The 21,830-nt window shown below is 45.8% G+C and overlaps 1 protein-coding gene across 1 annotated transcript; it reads left to right on the forward strand.

Annotated features, from left to right (window-relative positions):
• Positions 1 to 225: 225 nt before the first annotated feature.
• On the forward strand, positions 226 to 3,745 carry LOC125514339 (probable L-type lectin-domain containing receptor kinase S.5). The gene is made up of 2 exons (XM_048679648.1): positions 226 to 1,696; positions 2,490 to 3,745. The coding sequence occupies exons 1-2, from the start codon at positions 349 to 351 to the stop codon at positions 3,359 to 3,361; spliced, it is 2,220 nt and encodes a 739-aa protein (XP_048535605.1). The 5' UTR covers positions 226 to 348; the 3' UTR covers positions 3,362 to 3,745.
• Positions 3,746 to 21,830: the final 18,085 nt, after the last annotated feature.

Genomic DNA, 21,830 nt, shown 5'->3' on the forward strand with positions numbered 1-21,830 from the left:
TTTTGCGATGAATAATTTGGAACGGAGGGAGTATATCTAGATTACCACCATGCTTTATTAAGTTCAGTGAAAATACCCTTTATTGAGAGAGAGAGAATCGCAAAACACCAAACGTGCAAGAGTACACCAACACACGAGGAACAAAACGGAGGCGGCAGTCCGATCCAGGTACTCACGACTGACGAGTGAAGACCCACCAACCCGCAACCTCCTTATTTGTACAGATGCATGCACGCGCCACCACGACTCCCTCCATTTCTCCCTCACCTGGTCTGCCCCGGCCATCTCCCCTCCCCTCTCCGGCTCCTCCCCTGGGAAAGCGAGGCGTGAGCGTGACGACCCAGACCCATGGCGCCTCCCCGCCGCGGTCAACGCGCCGCCACCGGCCTCGCCGTCCTCCTCCTGCTCTACGCCATCTCCGCATGCTCGCTCCTCCCCGCCGCCCGCGCCCAGGCCACCGCCTTCACCAGCACCCGCAACGGCAGCGAGTTCAGCACCTTCTCCTTCCCCTCCTTCGGCAACTCGCTGCGGCAGCTCCCCGGCAACCTCACCGTGCTGGGCAACGCCACCGTCAACGCGAACGCCCTGCAGATCACGCCGGACACCAGGAACGACCCGGAGAAGTTCCTCATCAACCAGACCGGCCGGGTCATGTACCCCAGAGCCTACGTGCTCTGGGCCGCCAACGCGTCCAACACCAGCGCCGACGGCCGCCGCCTCGCCTCCTTCTCCACCGTGTTCAAGGTCAACCTCTTCCGCGCGACCCCGTCCGTCAAGGGCGAAGGGTTCGCGTTCCTCATCGCGTCCGATGGCGCCGCCCCACCGCCTCCCGGCAGCCACGGCGGCTACCTTGGCCTCACCAACGCGTCCACCGACGGTAGCGCCGCCAACGGGTTCGCGGCCGTGGAGCTGGACACGGTGAAACAGCCCTACGACCCCGACGACAACCACGTCGGCCTCGACGTGAACGGCGTCCGGTCCAAGGTCGTCGCCTCCCTCACCCCCTTCGGCATCGACCTCGCGACCAACAACACCAAGGACGACGGCAGCCACATGGTCTGGATCGACTACAACGGCACGGCGCGGCACGTGTGGGTGTACATGGCCAAGAACGGGAGCAGGCCGGACACTCCCGTGCTCGACGCGCCGCTGGACCTCTCGAGGGTCCTCCTTGGCAAGACGGCCTACTTCGGCTTCTCGGCGTCCACCGGCGTGCTGTACCAGCTCAACTGCTTGCACAGCTGGGACCTGACGGTGGAGCTTCTTCCCGACGGCAGCAACAAGCAGCCGCTCTCTGGCTGGAAGCTCGGGCTGGCCATCGGCGTGCCGTGCGCGTTCGCCCTGGCGCTCGGGCTGTTCGCCGGCCTGTACATCAAGAAAAGGGGGAGGAGGATCGGGGACGACTCGAGCTCGATGGTCCGGAGCACCATCAACTTCGCGAGCATCCCCGGGGTGCCCAAGGAGTTCGACTACAAGGAGCTGAGGAAAGGGACGGGCAACTTCGACGAGAAGATGAAGCTGGGGCAGGGCGGGTACGGCGTGGTGTACCGCGCCACCGTGGTCGGGGAGCACGGCCGGAGCATGGAGGTCGCCGTGAAGCAGTTCTCCGGGGCCAACACCAAGGGGCAGGAGGACTTCCTCGCCGAGCTCAGCATCATCAACCTCCTCCGCCACCGCAATCTCGTCAAGCTCCTCGGTAAGGAATCGTCTCTCTCTCTCTCTCTCTCTGCTCATCTCTCGATCAAAGATTTCCGTTCATCACTGCTCTGTTTTAGAGTGCTTGATTGATAGATTCTGCAGGGAATTGGTAGGAGTAATCATAGGATATGCCTAGATTTCTTGTACGGAAACGTCTAGTTATCTTTGCAATAGTGCTGATAAAAGTAGCCTAAAAAGAAGCTGCCAAAAGCCCAAAAGGGCTAGTACTTACTACATGAAAGTGAACTTTTGATTATGCCCAAATTTTTTTTGATCGCGTGAAGAATGAGTTGCTCAAGTAAGTCGGAAATGTCAAACGCCGCCTATGGATAGACAAAAGTACAGGCATTTTCAGATTACGTTTCAAAGGATAACGATGCGAGATACTGACGGTATAATAAACCCACAATTGCTTACCTTACCAAGAATTTAGTACTGCTAGTATAGGATAGATTTCAAGCTGACGGCTCCAGTTGGAGTTGGCACACAAATATCAGTGACTAGCTAGTCAAGGTTTGCTTGCTAATATGATATGGTTTGGGATCATGATTGAAACAATGCATATAACAAAATGCCCGGGATGCCAACTTGACGACGCAATGTTTGACCCGTCCACAGTACCTAATGCTTTACTGGCTTTGAGATGTCTAATAAACATTCTGAAGTACTGTTTGGTGGTACTATGGTTCAAAAGTATGCCGGGCAAAGGGAGCAGCACTCATCTCTGACTTGGACAAAAGATACAACAGTCTATAATTCTCTAATTAACTGTTCACATTTCTCTAATACAGGTTGGTGCCACCAGGACGGCGTGCTGCTGCTGGTGTACGATTTCATGCCCAACGGCAGCCTGGACAGGCTCCTCTTCGGCGGCGGGCCGGAGGCGCCGGTGCTCACCTGGGGCCACCGCTACAACATCGTCGCCGGCGTGGCGTCGGCGCTCAACTACCTCCACCACGAGTACGACCAGCGGGTGATCCACCGCGACATCAAGCCGTCCAACATCATGCTGGACGCCGCCTTCAACGCGCGGCTCGGCGACTTCGGCCTCGCCCGCGCGCTCGAGACCGACAAGACCTCCTACACCGACAAGCTCGGCGTCCCCGGCACGCTGGGCTACATCGCGCCGGAGTGCTTCCACACGGGCCGGGCCACGCGGGAGTCGGACGTCTTCGGCTTCGGCGCCGTCATCCTCGAGATCGTCTCCGGCCGCCGCATTTCCTGCAGCAACGCCGCCGGGTGCAGCCAGCTGCTGGAGGCCGTGTGGCAGCTCCACGGCGCCGGGGAGGGCCGCATCCTCGAGGCCGTCGACCGGCGGCTCGCGCCCGGGGAGTTCGACGAGGGCGACGCGGAGCGGCTGCTGCTGCTGGGCCTCGCGTGCAGCCACCCCAACCCCGGGGAGCGGCCCAGGGCGCGCGCCATCGTGCAGATCCTGGCGCGCTCCGCGCCGCCGCCGGACGTGCCGGCGTCCAAGCCGGCCTTCATGTGGCCCGCGCTGCCGGTCGTGCTCGGGGACGACGACGGGGAGATGGCCGTGTCCGGGACAAGCACGGCCTTGACCTCCTCGTCGTCGTACTACGCCTCGTCCGCCGGGTGGACGACGCAGAACTACCTGCTGACCAGGGAGCACGACGTGGCGGACAGGGACATGCCCACGGCGTGAGTTGACCGCCGGGGAGCCTGCTGCCGCCGTGCCAGGACGTACGAGTGAGTCAGTCAACGGCGAGCGGGATCGATATCGACAAGGAATTAGTCGGTCGTGTGTTCACGATGGTGAGTTCTTGACACCGACGTGGCGAATAAGATGTAGATAGTGATCAGTGTGCATGCCAGGTTGTGATCAAGCTGTGTCTGGATTGGGGAGCTATAGCTTTTTATTTCTGGGTTAAAGTGGGTATACTTGTAGTACAACTTCAATCTGATCTCATTGTTGATTTGCCATTTGCCGTCGTGTCCGATTGCGACTGTGTAAATAGCTATATAGCCGACTTCTCGGTGTTTCTAATGAGAGGTGACCGGTTCTCCGTGCTGGCTTTCAATTGGTAGAAGAGATGATATTTGTACCACAATACCAAGCAGTGATTTTGTACAGTTAATTTGTTATTATTTGCAATTGCTATTCCTCGTGTAGATGAAACAAGGAAGTGCAACCCCGAGCCAGAAATGGGGACGTTGTCGTCGACCGCGGCTTCCACGACGAGGGCTAGCCAACAATGAGCCGAAGGCGGGGACGTCATAGCATCGCCAGAAAAGGCAAGTCTAGGTTGACGGTGAGGTGCATATGTTGGATTGTTGTCAGCGCTTATGAAGGAGGTTTAGAGGGATGGCCAGGGCATGAAGCGACAAGGAGTGGGGATCGGTCTCTGCCGGAGGTTGGATCAAGAGGGGAGAGCGGTAGGAAAGGGGATATATGGCGCGACACTTGACTAAAGTTTAGAAACCTCCTCGTATTATAGATCTTTTATGCCAAAGCAGGACCCCCTGCAAAAAAATGTAAAATGGTTTATATAGTATGCTTAACACCAGTTGTGTAAGAACCTAATACGATTTTTGAACTACCTACTGCATTTATGATGATATTTATACAAAATTATGTAATTGCCACATGTTTGTATTGATATTTTGAAGCTGTGTTGTTTACACATTGTATATGTAAACTTTGGCATCCCAATACCAAGATCATAGGGGCCGTTTGATTTTTGCCTAAGGCAACCCTGCCAACCGAGGACACGCCAAATACTTGGCGATCGATTTGGCCGTTTCAATTTCGTCAGCAAATTGGCATGCATGTGAACTGGGATAGCTGGTGTGGGCTGGGCGCACCAATTTATTGGTGCCAAGCCAAACGGCACCCTGAGCCTGGTCAACGACCAAAATTTTGGTCAGGCGGCCGAGGGCTCCAAATCAAACATCCTCGTAGGTCTGCAACAATCCTGTATGAACCTCTTTCTCTCTATCCGGAAATATGCCTTTAATTTCCACATAACGCAGGATTATTCAATGATTATCTGTTGAGCCTGACAATTTGATTCTCTATTGGGAAACTATTCTGTGTATGGTAATTTGTGTGTATGATCATTATACATGACCAATCAAGTGGTGTGCTATTGTTTAGTGCTATGCATGGACGGTTTGATTTGCATGGTTGTACATAAATGGTACGCATAATATCTTAGGCATGGCAGTGTTTTTTTTTCTAAATGCCATTTAGTTGATGTTACTTTTTTCATTCCTCCAGGCAAACATGTCGGTTGTCGTTCAATCTTCTTGCACGAATTGCAGCCTAAGGCTGGTGCCACGCCAGTTTTCAGAAGCGTTTGCTCTAACCAGCTGTCGGGCAAACGTCTCTTCCTTTATTCTTCTAGAAACTGGCCAAGGTGTGTGAGGGATGGCGCAAACTCACAACCTTCTGAAGGAAGGACAGGCAGGCTGACCACTTGAACTAAAACATGATTGTGAACATATATGATTCAACTTGCTATATGTTTTGAAGCTAAAAGATTTTGAATTTGATTATTCATTTGAAACTTTTGGCCAAAAAAATCCTATACCATGAAGACATGTGAATGGTAAAATGAAATCATCATTCGGGATGAAAAATGAAAAGAATCTTTATCTTATTGTACAAACAGAGAATTCTATTCCGCATGTACCATGGCAGATGATGACGGGCACTCCTATGTCTCTATTATAGCGAGACATAGGGAGCGCCTATACATCACTTAAGGCGCCAATTGCTTGTTTTGGCGCACAGGTTCGCCCTCATCTTGCCCAATAAATCCGCTCCTGGTTCGGCCGGTTCGCTCGCTTCCTCCTATCCTCTCACTTGATTTCTCTGGTGCTCACGCCTTAAACACCCTTAAATGCTTCTATGTAAAACAACGCACACACCCTCACTTCTTTTGATACTAAATGGGTCGGCCATCAAGCGTATGACATGAAGATTTGTTTTTGGTTTTGGGAAGCTTTTAGAAGCATCCAGGTTGCTTTCGAAAGCTTCTAGAGGCTTATGGATCGGTTTTTTTAGGTTTTTCTAGAACGATTTTGTTTGGTATTTAATTTTTCTATCACTTTTTATTCATGTTACTTTAAAAAAATGCACGAACTCTTTTCAGAATCATGTTTTTATTTTCTTCGAAACTAGTGCCCTCTTCCTCCGCGTGTAGAGAAGGAAAAAAAATAAATTAATCAAATTACGAGAAGCCTCATAAAGTGCTTTCTTAGGGGTTAAACTTTCATTAGTCCATATTTCTAGAAAAAGTATCTCGTGTTTTTCATTTCCATTCCTACAAGTGTATCGAGCATGTTTATCCGGATCAGAAGGCTTTACATAAATTGCTACGATTGCCAAGTTCGCTTGGCCTAATTTTGAAATTGTCCAAAGTTTTATATGTTGTTTTCATTGCAAAATGATGGGTCTCCTTCCATAACTTTGCCGCCTATGAAATCTTTTGGCTCGGCCGAACCGACATGAAATGAAAGAGAGGAAGGCGTAAGCTATTGGGAAAAGGAATAATAGTTACTTTTTTTCTCTATAACATGATTCTTAGTTTCTAGTTGGGCCTCTTCGGGACACACTTTAGACCCGACATATTGTATGTATCCTTCACCCTTATTTTAAGTTCAGAGAATCCGCCGTCACCCTTCGGAGAAAACATGAAAAGTCAGGTCCCCACTAGCTCCTTGAAAGAGAGATGTCCTGAACCACCAGACAATAGGGGCATCACTAGACGACAGGGTTATATACAACCGAGAATAATTGAAACTGGATCAAAAAAAGCAGGAATAGCCGGAACAACAAATTAGTAGGAAAGGGTCTGTTATTTTGGATTTCTGCCCCAACCTTCATTCAATTATCCAGGCTCCCCACTGCTAAACAACCTAAAAGAAAAAGACGAGACTGGCTCAAAACTTTTTCCCAAATTCGTAAGCTTTTACCAAATACGTATATATTTTCAATTTCATGATTTTTTTAAAAAATATATGAACTTTTTCAGATTCATAAACATTATTTTCAAAATACAACGAACTTTTTAAAATTCAGAAACTTTTGTTAAAAAATCCGTGAACTTTGTCTCTGAAACCAATAGACTTTCTTTAAAAATACATGAATTTTCTAATTCGTATTTTCTTGTTTCTTTCTCACATTTTTTTAGTATTTTTTCTTCAATTACTTTCTTTTATACTTCCAAAAATTCTAAATAAATATATTACCAAAAACATTTACACAAAACATTTCAGAAAAAACCATCTAACTAAGCATTTTTTAAAGTTTAATATGTATTGAGAAAATGTTTCTAATGTATACGAAAAAACTATACAAAAAAATATACAACGTGTGTAAAAAGAGTTGATCATGTATTTAAAAAATGTTAATTCGAGCATCTAAAATACGTTGGACAAGTATTTGAAAAAATGTTAATCAAGCATTTGGAAAAAAATGTTAAATGTGTAAATAAAAAATGTTGTCCAAGTATTTAAAAATGTTAATATGGTACTAAGAAAATGTTAATCAAACAATTGAAAATTCTTAAATGTGAATAGATAAAATGTTGACCATGTATTCAGAAAATGTTAAACTTGTATTAAAAAAAATGTTGATCAAACATTTGAAAAAAATGTTAAATGTGTATAAAAAAAGTGTTGACCATGTAGTAAAAAAATGTTAATCTGCTACATGAAAACATTAACCAAGCACTTTTAACATTTATGCAATAAATGTTAATCTTGTATTTGACATGTCTAGATCTTGTATTTGAAAAATGTCAAACGTGTGTAGCAAAAATGTTGACCATGTATGCAATAAACGTTAATCTTGTATTTGAAAAATATTAAACATGTAAAGAAATGTATGCGATATATACAAAAAATGTGTATAGAAAAACAGTAAAACACGAGAGAAAACAAAAGAAAAGCGATAAAAATGATAAAAAAACAAACAAAACAAAAAAGGGAAAGCAAAAACAGAGAAAGAAACAGAGAAAACCGAAGAGAAACAAATAAAAATGAAAGAAAAGAAAAGAAAACCAGTAAAAAAGAGAAAGAAATGGAGAAAAAATGGTGAAAAACAACAAAAAACATGAACCTGGCGGGAACTCGGTGGCTAGCACGGCTATGCAGCAAACAGGAGATCCTGGATTGATCCCTGCGCGTTCCCTTTTTCTACTTTATTTCTTTTTAGTATGCTATAATCGGCCGGCCCGTTACTTTAGACGCTTCAGGCGAGAGCTTCCAGTTCGTGGTTTGCTATGCTTTTTTTTCGCTTATGAAAAAATGGCTAGCAGGTTTTTAGTTTTGATTTTTTTTTCTGAAATAGGAAAAGTTCACAGAAAAATTGGTGATACGAAAAATGCTTGCAAATTTTTTTGCAAAAAAGATCATGTCTTTGAAAAAAGTTCACAAATTTGTTAATATGTTCATGAATTCAAAAGTGTTCGTGATTTTTGAAATGTTTATGAATTCAAAAAATATTCACAGATTCATAAAAATTTCTCTAACCTGAAATAGTTCATGAATCTGAAAAAAGTTCACGACTATGAAAAAATTACAGAAAATTAAAAAAATGTTCATGAATATAAAAGTGTTTATGAATTTGAAAAATTAGAAAGTTATAAAATGATATTTCAAAATGTTCATTAAAGACAACTAAAATTAAGAAGAAAAAAGGGACTTGTGCAAATAACACATAAATAAATAAAATACCCGGCTGGAAGCTCCTTCATGCTTCCCAAAATTGGCTGAAGGTTTCTTTAAGACAGTAGATGGAGATGCATGTGCTGCGTTGATCAACGATTTTCGCTTCTAACTTCATGCGTACGTCCGCCCATGGCTGTACCTCCTCGAATTAGGAGACCAAAACATAGTGATAACGACCAAAGACACTAGTAGTCTGACCCGTTATAGCAAACAGAGTGATATCGACCAAACGTGTATTCGGAAAAAGTTCATGAATCTAAAAAGAGTTTGCAGTTTTCCCAAAAGTTCAAAATTTTGAAAAATGTTCCCGAATTCGAAAACATTCATGCATTTGAAAAAAAAATCACATACTTAAATAAAATCTTGGGTTTGCAAAAGTTCACGGGTTTTAAAAAATGGTTCACAAATTTGTAAGAAGTGTGTGCATTTCAAAAATGTTTCATAAATATTAAAAGAGCTTAAAAAATGGTTCACAAATTTGTAAGAAGTGTGTGCATTTCAAAAATGTTTCATAAATATTAAAAGAGCACACTAATTTGGATTTTTTTTACAAATTTGAAAACATATTGGCAGAAAATGAATTTGGGAAAAGTTCACAAATTTGAAAACTTCTACAAAATTTTGAAAATGATCCTGAAGTTGAAAAAAGGCATTAAACAAAAAAAGATAAAAGCAAAAGCAAAAAAAAAGAGCAACAAAAGCCTAGAAAAACGAAAAGATAAATGTTTGAATGCCTTTGCTAGTTTTCCTAAAGTCGATGCAAAAGGATGTATACATGGCCTGGCCCATCTAATAGCGATGACTCCCCTCATTAGGAAAAACAATAGTAACAAGCTGCAATCTTGGCGCTCGGAGGTGGACGCACCTTGGATCTTCAAGACCTCTATGTTCTTCGTCAACATCTAGTGATCATCGTAGTTTTGTGAGAATAAATTTCCTCTCGTTTTTCTGGCGGTGCCATGAGGTTAGAGAGTTTTCTGTCCTCACTGATCCAATTTTTTGAATCTGATGAGTTTATGTTGTGTCAAGCATTTTTTGTTGGTCTGATTCTTTATGAATGTGAAATCATTCATCGACATCATGGTGAAATTATAGCGGTTCGGCGGCCTGCACTTCTAGGGGATCATCCCCTGCCCAAGTACATTCATCGATCAAGGCTTCCCATCTTTTTAGATTAACTAAAGGCGCTTTCAAAAACTAATATTGGTAATGTTCGTGTGAGTGAAAAGGTGACAACATTGTTGCTCTAGTCCAATTGCAGCCTCTTTATCGAAGTCTTTAGAGTATTTCTTCGAGCAGAGTTTGATACTGCGAAGAAGGTGTTATCAAGAGATTTCATTATAATTCTTACTCATAAGATTTACTTTGTATTTTCTTGGATCTTAGGTCCAAATTAGCAACAAGGTTTGAACTTGCAATATTTGCGTATGAAGGGAACAACACTAACCACTAGGCTATCTTCCACGCTTGTGCACACTTGCTTTTTTTTCTTTGTTCAGCTGGTGGGGTTCTTTCCCGGTTTTTGGTTAGTGATGGTTTTATTTGGGTTTTCTTTTTCCTTTTCCTATTTTTTTCTTAAATGTGCGGATTTTTGTTTCCAAATTAATGAGGTTGTTTTCAAAATTGATTAGCATTTTTCAAATTCATCATTTTTCAAGTTGGATGAACCTATTTTCAGTTTTTGAACTTTTTTTTCAAAATAAATGAGCTTTTTCATCAAAATTGATGAACTTTTTTAATTCAATGAACCTTTTTTCAACTCGGTGTTTTTTCTCAAAATTCTGTTGAACTTTTTTTTCGAAAATTCATGAAGTTTCTCAAATTTCCATGAACATTTTTACAAAATTTTGGAACTTATTTTAGAATCGATGAACTTTTTTTGAATAGGGCAACGTTTTTTTTTGCGTGTTCATGAACTTTTTTCGAAATTTGTGAACTTTCATTTTTTTAAAGAAAATCACTTATGAATGGCCATAGTTGTTATTAAAGTACTACTGCTGCCTCTGTCACTTGCAACGAGAAGCTCCAGTGGTTAGCCAAACACCTGTATGAATCTAGGGTATGAGTTCGATTCCTGGTGGCAAGTTTTTTTAACACCTTTCTGTGCACTGCGCCTTCATCGGCCGGCCTACTAGGCGCTTTAGCAAGCGCTGGCTTGATATAGAAAATTGAAATTTTTAGTTATAGCTTTGATTCCAGTACGCCAGTACAATTTGTGCTAGTTTAGCACATTGGCGGGCTTTGGCGGGATAGTACGCGGGCTTTTGCATGTTCAATAATGTACATTTGAAGGAAATAATACCGCATTTCAAAAATATGTTTTGACATTTTAAAAAAACATGTATATAATGTAAAAAATGTTCACGAGGTTTTAAAAAATGTTTCTTGCCAAATAAAAAATGGTTTAGCATTTACATGAAAAATGTTTAGCATGTTTCAAGAAATCTTTGAAACATATATTTGAAAAAATGGTACATCTTGTATTTAAAAAATGTCAGCATGTATCAAAAAATGTTCCACGTGTATATGAAAAATGTACATGTGTTTGGGAAAACATTGACATGTATTTTAAAAAAGGAAATGATAAAGAAAAAACTAGAAAAATAGAAGAAACCGGCGAAGAAAAAGCACATGAATACCAAAGAAACACAAGAAACTGGTGAAGAATCACAAAAGAAAACAGAAATATATAGAAACTGAGTGATGAAGCACAAAAAAGGTGTAAAAACAACGAAAATCAAATAACGAACAAAAATAATTGAATTGAAAAACAAAGTGTACATCCATTACTTGGCCGGCCCATTAGCTGCACGCTCTAGGCGCGACAGAGCTACATTTCGCAGTAGCTGAGATATAGCTCTGGTGGTTCGACATGAAGCATGCCGTGACTTCCTATCCCGCGCATAGGGGATGTCGGATGGAGAGAAAACACGCACCCCGTGCAAACGCTCATATCAGTCGGCTCATATGCGGACAGCATGCGCTACAGGTACGTATAGGGCTTAAAAAAATCAAGTTCTTTTTATTTTGATGGCTTTCTAGAAAAAAATCAGGTACGTATAGGGCTTAGAAAAATATTCATGAATCAAGAAAATGTTTTGAATTTCAAAAAAGGATCGCACATATGAAAAAAATACCAGCAAATATGAAATAAATATTCATGAATATAAAATTATTTGTGAATTCAAAGTAAATCGTGGATTCAAAGTTCTTGAGTTTGAAAAAATGTTTGTGAGATATAAAACAGGAATTTTAAAAAGATCACGAATTTGTTTTTTTATTTACAAAATATTCTGGAATTTTAAAATAGTAAATATAGTGAGAAAAATAGAAAAATGAAAAGGTAAAATAGGAAAAATGCAATAAGTAGAGAGAAAAACGATGTGAGAAAAAAAAACTATGGTGAGTCGCCCCACTCCTGCGTGGAGGTGTGTGTTTGGTGTGTACTGCCAACCTAAGTGCGCAATAGCAAGAAGATTATACAAAGTATGATTGTGACCTTATGGGCAAGATGGGCATCACATCAGAAAGTCATCCGCGAACACATATACCAGATTCCATATGCAATCCGGCCAATGCTTCATCGATTCGTCCTTGGATGAGATCAAAGTGCTTTAGAAAACCGGTAGCTACGATGACGGCCACTTCGTCAGCACTGAGACCAAGGCATTGGCTTCCTCCACTCGAGGACCATGCGAAGGTGAATGTGGACGCGGCACTAGCCAGGTCAGGAAGTCATGGGTCTATAGCCGCTATATGCAGGGACCAATCAGGGTCATACTTGGGAGCTTCTACCATGAACAGGTGATCCAACAACACTTGAAGCATTGGCAGTGAGAGAGTCTCTAGGACCGCAATGGCATCGGATTGCAAGGTGGTAGTCGATGCAATCAAAGAGGGAAGCGAAGAAGTGTATGGAGCAGTTATACATGAAATCATAGATAGAGCCGGTTCTCCTAATTCTTGGTTTTATAGTCATGAGTGTAACACCCCGAGAATCATGCTACAGTAATCTCCTTTAATGGTGCCATGTCATCAAGTTTGACTAAGCCAAATTGCCACTTGTTAAAAAAACCAGAGTCTAATTCAAATTTAAATTTCAAGTCAACATAATTATTTCTTCAAACTGTAAAACAAAAATGTTTGCTCGGTTGCAAAAATTCACTAACTAATTATCTTGAATAAAGCAACATTATTTGAAATTTTAAAATGCCCCTAACCTATTTAAAATGATGCCCAAAACAACATTTTAATCCATTTGCATTTATGAAAAATCCAAATGAATTCAATGAAGGAAATATGCCCTAGAGGCAATAATAAAGTTATTATTTATTTCCTTATATCATGATAAATGTTTATTATTCATGCTAGAATTGTATTAACCGGAAACATAATACATGTGTGAATATATAGACAAACAAAGTGTCACTAGTATGCCTCTACTTGACTAGCTCGTTAATCAAAGATGGTTATGTTTCCTGACCATGAACAATGAGTTGTTATTTGATTAACGAGGTCACATCATTAGTTGAATGATCTGATTGACATGACCCATTCCATTAGCTTAGCACACGATCGTTTAGTATGTTGCTATTGCTTTCTTCATGACTTGTACATGTTCCTATGACTATGAGATTATGCAACTCCCGTTTGCCGGAGGAACACTTTGGGTGCTACCAAACGTCACAACGTAACTGGGTGATTATAAAGGAGCATTACAGGTGTCTCCAATGGTAGATGTTGGGTTGGCGTATTTCGAGATTAGGATTTGTCACTCCGATTGCCGGAGAGGTATCTCTGGGCCCTCTCGGTAATACACATCACATAAGCCTTGCAAGCATTACAACTAATATGTTAGTTGTGAGATGATGTATTACGGAACGAGTAAAGAGACTTGCCGGAAACGAGATTGAATTAGGTATTGGATACCGGCGATCGAATCTCGGGCAAGTAACATACCGATGACAAAGGGAACAACGTATGTTGTTATGCGGTCTGACCGATAAAGATCTTCGTAGAATATGTAGGAGCCAATATGGGCATCCAGGTCCCGCTATTGGTTATTGACCGGAGACATGTCTCGGTCATGTCTACATTGTTCTCGAACCCGTAGGGTCCGCACGCTTAAGGTTACGATGACAGTTACATTATGAGTTTATGCATTTTGATGTACCGAAGGTTGTTCGAAGTCGCGGATGTGATCACGGACATGACGAGGAGTCTCGAAATGGTCGAGACGTAAAGATTGATATATTGGAAGCCTATGTTTGGACATCGGAAGTGTTCCGGGTGAAATCGGGATTTTACCGGGTTACCGGGAGGTTACCGGAACCCCCCGAGAGCCATATGGGCCTTCATGGGCCTTAGTGGAAAGGAGAAAGGGGCAGCCCAAGGTGACTGCGCCACTTCCCCCTCCCCTAGTCCTATTAGGACTAGGAGAAGGTGGCCGGCCCCCCTCTCTCTCTTTCCCCCCTTGGGAATCCTACTTGGAATAGGATTGGGGGGGGGGGTCCTACTCCCGGAAGGAGTAGGACTCCTCCTGCGCCTCCCTCTTTGGCCGGCCAGCCTCCCCCCTCTACTCCTTTATATACGGAGGCAGGGGGCACCTCTAGACACACAAGTTGATCCACGTGATCTATTCCTTAGCCGTGTGCGGTGCCCCCTGCCACCATATACCTCGATAATACTGTAGCAGAGTTTTAGCGAAGCCCTGCTGCTGTAGTACATCAAGATCGTCACCACGCCGTCGTGCTGACGGAACTCTTCCCCGACACTTTGCTGGATCGGAGTCCGGGGATCGTCATCGAGCTGAACGTGTGCTCGAACTCGGAGGTGCCGTAGTTTCGGTGCTTGATCGGTTGGATCGTGAAGACGTACGACTACTTCCTCTACGTCGTGTCATCGCTTCCGCAGTCGGTCTGCGTTGGGTACGTAGACAACACTCTCCCCCTCGTTGCTATACATCACATGATCTTGCGTGTGCGTAGAATTTTTTTTGAAATTACTACGAAACCCAACATTCAAATGATCACCAAACCTTTTTATGGCGGTAGTAAATATTGCAAAGTATTTAATGTGGCTAGTGGCACATTTTACAAAGGTCATTTGGTGCTCCAATTAAGTGCAAAACAGAGGCAAATGAAATGAAACAGAAAAGGGGCAAAGGAAAAGGCCTAGCCGCTACCGAGCCACTGGACCTAAGTGCTACAGTGCACAAAGGCCCAGCTCACACTAGTTTTCTTCAAGCTGTAGCAGGGAGGCATCATGAAGCACATCCACGGACGCCATGGCGTCGTGGCGTGCATCCACGCCCCCCTCGCCCTACTTAGCAGCGGCACCACTTCCCTAAACTCTAGCTCGACTCTCTTTCACTCCCCCACCCTCTCCCAGCTCTGGTTCGAGATTGCCACGGCGCACCAGAGCTCGTCGTCGTGAACCACCACATCCACCGGCCACCTCGAGTTGCGCCACTGTGTCCAGGAGAATCGTCGGCTTCGTCTTCATCAGCCACGGGCACGGATTCAAGCAACACAGCGCGACATCGTCGGGATCGAGCCGATCCCCTCCTCTGCATCACCGGCGCGCCATCGCGTCGATCTACTTATCTTCGACCGTCCCCGGCAACCCCGAGCCTTCCCCGAGCATCACAGTGAGCTCCGCCTCAATCCCTTTTTCCTCTAGGCGTCGTTCTCGTTCTCTTGCCGCCATTCCACGAGATCCGCTCCGGCCACCGCATCAACTCGTCGTAGTCGTCGTTTTGGTCTGCCTCAGCTTGCACCCACGGTGTGGATCAATGCGGCGCCTCGCACTGGTTTCGTAGGAGCTTGCGCCGCTCCGTTTGGCCGCCCGGAGCTCACTCCCGCGCCGTCTCCGTCATCGGCGAGCATGCACTTGTGCGCCATGGCCGTGCCCCGTGCCCCCCCCTGCGGGCACGCCCGCACCACCGCAACTGCTCCCGGCCGCCCTCTGGGCACGCTCCCTCGCCTTTCGCTGCTGCTGCTGCTACCATTGCCGCTCCGCTGCCACTGCTCCCCGCGCACCGCGCTTGCCCGCCGCTACCGTCCGTCCGCATCCTGGCCGCCCCTGCGAGCCGCCGCTGACTGCACCTGCACTGCCCGCTGCCTGCTGCTGCTACTAGCTGCGCTGCCCCGCTGCTCGCCCTGCTGCTGCTCATCCTCGTCGGCCACGCACGCAACGCCGCCCATGGTCGCGCCCCTTTCCCTTGCCCTGCTCTCGCAACCTCCTGCGGTCGTCGATGCTGCCGCACTCGCCGCCCTCTGCTCCGCGCCCCCCGCTAGCCTCGCCTCCCCGCGATGCCCAGCGCCACTGCAGCCCGGCCCGCGCGTCCCTGCCGCAGCTCCCGGCGGTGCCGCTGTCCCCTCTTGCCGGCGCCTGTGGCCGCCGGTGCCCCACGGCCACGCGTGCCCAGCCGGCCTCCTCTGTTGAGTTAGTGGGGATAGCCCCAATTAGATTAGTTCTAACTAACCCCACTAATCCTCACTTACCGATGGACCCCCTTGTTAATTAACCAATTTAATAAACACCTAATTCGCTACAGTCACTAACCAGTGGGTCCAACCTAGTTAATTTGTTTAATTAAACCTGGAACTAACTCTGAGTCAATGACAGGGGCCCCACCCTCCTGTTGACCAGTCAAAGTTTGACTGGTCAACTGGGCCCCCTGGCCCACATGTCATCCTCTGTGTACATTCTGTGTGCACAGGGCTAGGTACCCATAGCATTGTCTATTAATTTTAAAATAAAACTAATTTGAGAAAATCAATAAAACTTTGAAAATTAATACTCCCTCCGTTCTGAATTACTTGTCGTAGGTATGGATGTATCTAAATGTATTTTAGTTCTAGATACATCCGTTTCTCCGATAAGTAATTTGGAATGGAGAGAGTATAGAATAAACCCTAACTCGGATGAAAATACTTTGTATATGAAAGTTGTTCAGAACGACGAGGCGAATCCGAATACGCAGTCCGTTTGTTCACCACGCATCCCTAGCATAACGAACACGCAACTTTCCCCCTTCGGCTCATCTGTCCGAAAACGCGAAACACAGGTGATACTTTCCCGGATGTTTCCCCCTTTGCCGGTATCATCTAGTACTGCGTTAGGTCATCTCTAGCACCGTGTATTGCCATGTTATGCTTTGTGATGCTTTGATTGCTCTGTTATTTATTATGTTCCCCCTTCATTATTTCTTTACGGTAGACCTTGAGACCGCCGTCGATACCCCCGTGGTCGACTACATCGATGACGACCCCTCCTTGCCAGAGCAACCAGGCAAGCCCCCCCCCCTTGATCACCAGATATCGCCTATTCTTCTCTCTACTGCTTGCATTAGAGTAGTGTAGCATGTTACTACTTTCCGATAATCCTATTCTGATGCATAGCCTGTCTTTGCTACTACTGTTCTTACCTTTACTTGCAATCCTAAATGCTTAGTATAGGATGCTAGTTTTTCCATCAGTGGCCCTACATTCTTGTCCGTTTGCCATGCTATACTATCGGGCCGTGATCACTTGGGAGGTGATCACGGGTTTATACTTATATACATAATATGATACATGTGGTGACTAAAGTCGGGTCGGCTCGTAGAGTATCCGCAAGTGATTCTGATGTGGGGACTGAAGGGGCAGGTGGTTCCATCCAGGTAGTGGTGGGCCTGGGTTCCCGACGGCCCCCGTCTGTTACTTTGTGCCGGAGCGACAGGGCAGGTTGAGACCACCTAGGAGAGAGGTGGGCCTGGCCCTGGTCGGCATCCGCGGTTACTTCAAAATAACACGCTTAACGAGATCTTGGTATTTGATCCGAGTCTGGCCATTGGCCTATACGCACTAACCAACTATGCGGGAATAGTTATGGGCACTCGACGTCGTGGTATCAGCCGAAGCCTTTGTGACATCAGCGACTGAGCGGCGCGCCGGGTTGGATCGTGTAACGCAACTTCCTTTGTAATGGAGGTTGCTAGGTCTGCTCACCGGCCGCGTACGCAACGTGCAGGTGTGCATTGGGCGATGGGCCCAGACCCCTGCGCGCTTAGGATTTAGACCGACGTGTTGACCCCTCTGTTGTGCCTAGGTGGGGCTGTGACATGTTGATCTTTCGAGGCTGGGCATGACCCAGGAAAGTGTGTCCGACCAAAGGGGATCGAGTGTGTTGATAAATGTGGTGCACCCCTGCAGGGAAGTTTATCTATTTGAATAGCCGCGTCCCTCGGTAAAAGGATGACCCGGAGTTGTACCTTGACCTTATGACAACTAGAACCAGATACTTAATAAAATACACCCTTCCAAATACCAGATACAACCCGGTGATCGCTCTCTCACAGAGCGACGAGGAGAGGATCGTCGGGTAGGATTATGCTATACGATGATACTTGGTGAACTTACCATCTATTCTCTTCTACTGCTGCAAGATGGAGGCTGCCAGAAGCATAGTCTTCGATAGGACTAGCTATCCCCCGCTTATTCTGGCAATCTGCAGTTCATCCCACATATACTACCCCTTTCATTGATACCAATGCATATGTAGTGTAACTCCTTGCTTGCGAGTACTTTAAACGAGTACTCACGGTTGCTTTGCTCCCCCTTTTCTCCTTTCTATACCCGGTTGTTGCGACCAGACGTTGGAGCCCAGGAGCCAGACGCCACCGTCGACGACGACTCCTACTACTCTAGAGGTGCCTACTACTACGTGCAGGCCGCTGACGACGACCAGGAGTAGTTTAGGAGGATCCCAGGCAGGAGTCCTGCGCCTCTTTCGATATGTATCCCATTTTGTGCTAGCCTTCTTAAAGCAAACTTGTTTACTTATGTCTGTACTCGGATATTGTTACTTCCGCTGACTCGTCTATGATCGAGCTCTTGTACTCAAGGCCCCTGGCTTGTAATATGATGCTCGTATGACTTATTTTATTCGTAGAGTTGTGTTGTGATATCTTCCCATGAGTCCCTGATCTTGATCGTACACGTTTGCGTGTATGATTAGTGTACGATTGAATCAGGGGCGTCACAATGAGTTTAGAACCTCGAATGCCGAGGCGCATAATCTCGCAAAGCACACGCTTTTATTAGAGGTTGGCCGTCATATTTGGTTAGGTCGACCCGATACACTTTTATTGGTCCTTCTAACGTTGTGACTTCATAATAAAGCTTGCGAGTCTTTCTATAAAAAATCTAAGTGCGCAATAGGAAGAATTGGTGTATTTGTATTTCTCGCCCATACTAATTTTCACGATATCCCCACCTTTCGTGCTCGGTTGTGGCTCACCTTAGTGGGTCAGCCCGGTAGAGCAGTTTTGAGAAGGTTCTACCAACCTGACCGGTTTGCTTTTTTAGAAGCTTCTTTGTGTGTGCTTTTATCGCTTTTCTTTCATTTTTCTTTGGTCTTGGGTTTTTTCCTTTTGTTTTTATTTTTCTATTTATTTTCAAATACATGTTGACTTCAGTTATACATGTGTAAGCTTTTTTTTTGATACACATTAAACATTTCTTAAATACATAATTAACATTTTTCCAATACACATTAAACATTTTCTTTAAATTTTGGGTCTGGTTGGTGTCGGCACACGGCGTCGGACCCTACCCCCTCCTATCCTCTCCCACCGCTGCTGCATACTAGCACACCTTCACGACCAGCTGCCTCGATGGGCAAGAGGTTTGAAGCTTCCAACTGGTAGGCAACACATAGTTCTAGGTCCAGTTGGCGTCGCCACCTATAGGCTTTGGGGTCATCCTTCTCCATGGTTCCGTACGAAGTCAAGGTGGAGCCTATCTCCTCAGGCGAGGAGTAGAAACCGCTGTTGGAAATATGCCCTAGAGGCAATAATAAAATCATTATTATTATATTTCCTTGTTCATGATAATTGTCTTTATTCATGCTATAATTGTGTTATCCGAAAATCGTAATACATGTGTGAATAATAGACACCAACATGTCCCTAGTAAGCCTCTAGTTGACTAGCTCGTTGATCAACAGATAGTCATGGTTTCCTGACTATGGACATTGGATGTCATTGATAACGGGATCACATCATTAGGAGAATGATGTGATGGACAAGACCCAATCCTAAACATAGCACAAGATCGTATAGTTTGTTTGCTAGAGTTTTCCAATGTCAAGTATCTTTTCCTTAGACCATGAGGTCGTGTAACTCCGGGATACCGTAGGAGTGCTTTGGGTATACCAAACGTCACAACGTAACTGGGTGACTATAAAGGTATACTACGGGTATCTCCAAAAGTGTCTGTTGGGTTAACACGGATCAAGACTGGGATTTGTCACTCCGTATGACGGAGAGGTATCACTGGGCCCACTCGGTAATGCATCATCATAATGAGCTCAAAGTGACCAAGTGTTTGGTCACGGGATCATGCATTACGGTACGAGTAAAGTGACTTTCCGGTAACGAGATTGAACGAGGTATTGGGATACCAACGATCGAATCTCGGGCAAGTAACATATCGATTGACAAAGGGAATTGCATACGGGGTTGCTTGAATCCTCGACATCGTGGTTCATCCAATGAGATCATCGTGGAGTATGTGGGAGCCAACATGGGTATCCAGATCCCGCTGTTGGTTATTGACCGAAGAGTCGTCTCGGTCATGTCTGCATGTCTCCCGAACCCGTAGGGTCTACACACTTAAGGTTCGGTGACGCTAGGGTTGTAGGGATATGTATATGCAGTAACCCGAATGTTGTTCGGAGTCCCGGATGAGATCCCGGACGTCACGAGGAGTTCCGGAATGGTCCGGAGGTAAAGAATTATATATAGGAAGTGCTATTTCGGCCATCGGGACAAGTTTCGGGGTTATCGGTATTGTACCGGGACCACCGGAAGGGTCCCGGGGGTCCACCGGGTGGGTCCACCTGCCCCGGGGGCCACATGGGCTGTAAGGGGGTGCGCCTTGGCCTACATGGGCCAAGGGCACCAGCCCCAAGAGGCCCATGCGCCTAGGGTTCACAAAAGGGAAGAGTCCCACTAGTGGAAGGCACCTCCTAGGTGCCTTGGGGGGGAGGGAAACCTCCCTTGGCCGCCACCCCCCTAGGAGATTGGATCTCCTAGGGCCGGCGCCCCCCCCCCCTTGGCCCTCCTATATATAGTGGGGGAAGGAGGGCTTTTCTTCCACGCCTTTGGTTGCCTCCTTCTCCCTCTCCAACACCTCCTCCTCCTCCATAGTGCTTGGCGAAGCCCTGACGGAGTACTGCAGCTCCACCATCACCACGCAGTCGTGTTGCTGCTGGAGCCATCTTCCTCAACCTCTCCTTCCCTCTTGCTGGATCAAGAAGAAGGAGACGTTACGCTGACCGTACGTGTGTTGAACACGGAGGTGCCGTCCGTTCGGTGCTAGGATCTTCGGTGATTCGAATCACGTCGAGTACGACTACCTCATCCCCGTTCTTTGAACGCTTCCGCTCGCGATCTACAAGGTACGTAGATGCATCCAATCACTCGTTGCTAGATGAACTCATAGATGGATCTTGGTGAAACCATAGGAAAATTTTTGTTTTCTGCAACGTTCCCCAACAGCCGCCCCTCCTAATAGAGGCGGTTTTGACAGACGAGGAGTTCGCGCGGCAGATGGAGATCGTGATGAGTGGTCTTGATCGACCGCAGTTCGGTGTCACTGCCCCTCCAAGCAACTGCGAAGTCCAAATCGGACCCCACATGAAGGAGGAGCCGCCCTCTCTGTCGCACGACCGCGGCGTCCAAACCGGATGCCGCATAAAGGAGGAGCCACCCTCCCGACGCGTTGCCAGTCCCTCTTTGTCGTCAAGGAGGAGCCCGCGTCCTCACCCTGTCACCAACCATGCCTCCACTACTGCCTCAAAGGTGCCAAAGTTGACGCTAGGCGGTGTGCTGAGAGTGGCACGATACGACATTGCTACCTCTTGAGCACTGCGTTGGTTTTTCCCGAAGAGGAAGGGATGATGCAACAAAGTAGCGTAAATATTTCCCTCAGTTTTTGAGAACCAAGGTATCAATCCAGTAGGAGGCTACGCGCGAGTTCCTCATACCTGCACAAAACAAATAAATCATCGCAACCAACGGAAATAGGGGTTGTCAATCCCTACAAGGCCAACCCTCAAAAAAATCCCTATAAGGCCACTTACGAGAGTGAGATCTGATAGATATGATAAGATAATATTTTTGGCATTTTTATGATAAAGATGCAAAGTAAAATAAAGGCAAAGTAAATAATAAAAGAAATAACTAAGTAGTAGGAGGTCAATATGATAAAGATAGACCCGGGGGCCATAGGTTTCACTAGTGACTTCTCTCGAGAGCATAAGTATTCTACGGTAGGTGAACAAATTACTGTTGAGCAATTGACAAAATTGAGCATAGTTATGAGAATATCTAGGTATGATCATGTATATAGGCATCACGTCCGAGACAAGTAGACCGACTCCTGCCT

The sequence above is a fragment of the Triticum urartu genome, chromosome 6 (assembly GCF_003073215.2).
Source record: "Triticum urartu cultivar G1812 chromosome 6, Tu2.1, whole genome shotgun sequence".
Lineage (NCBI taxonomy): Eukaryota > Viridiplantae > Streptophyta > Magnoliopsida > Poales > Poaceae > Triticum > Triticum urartu.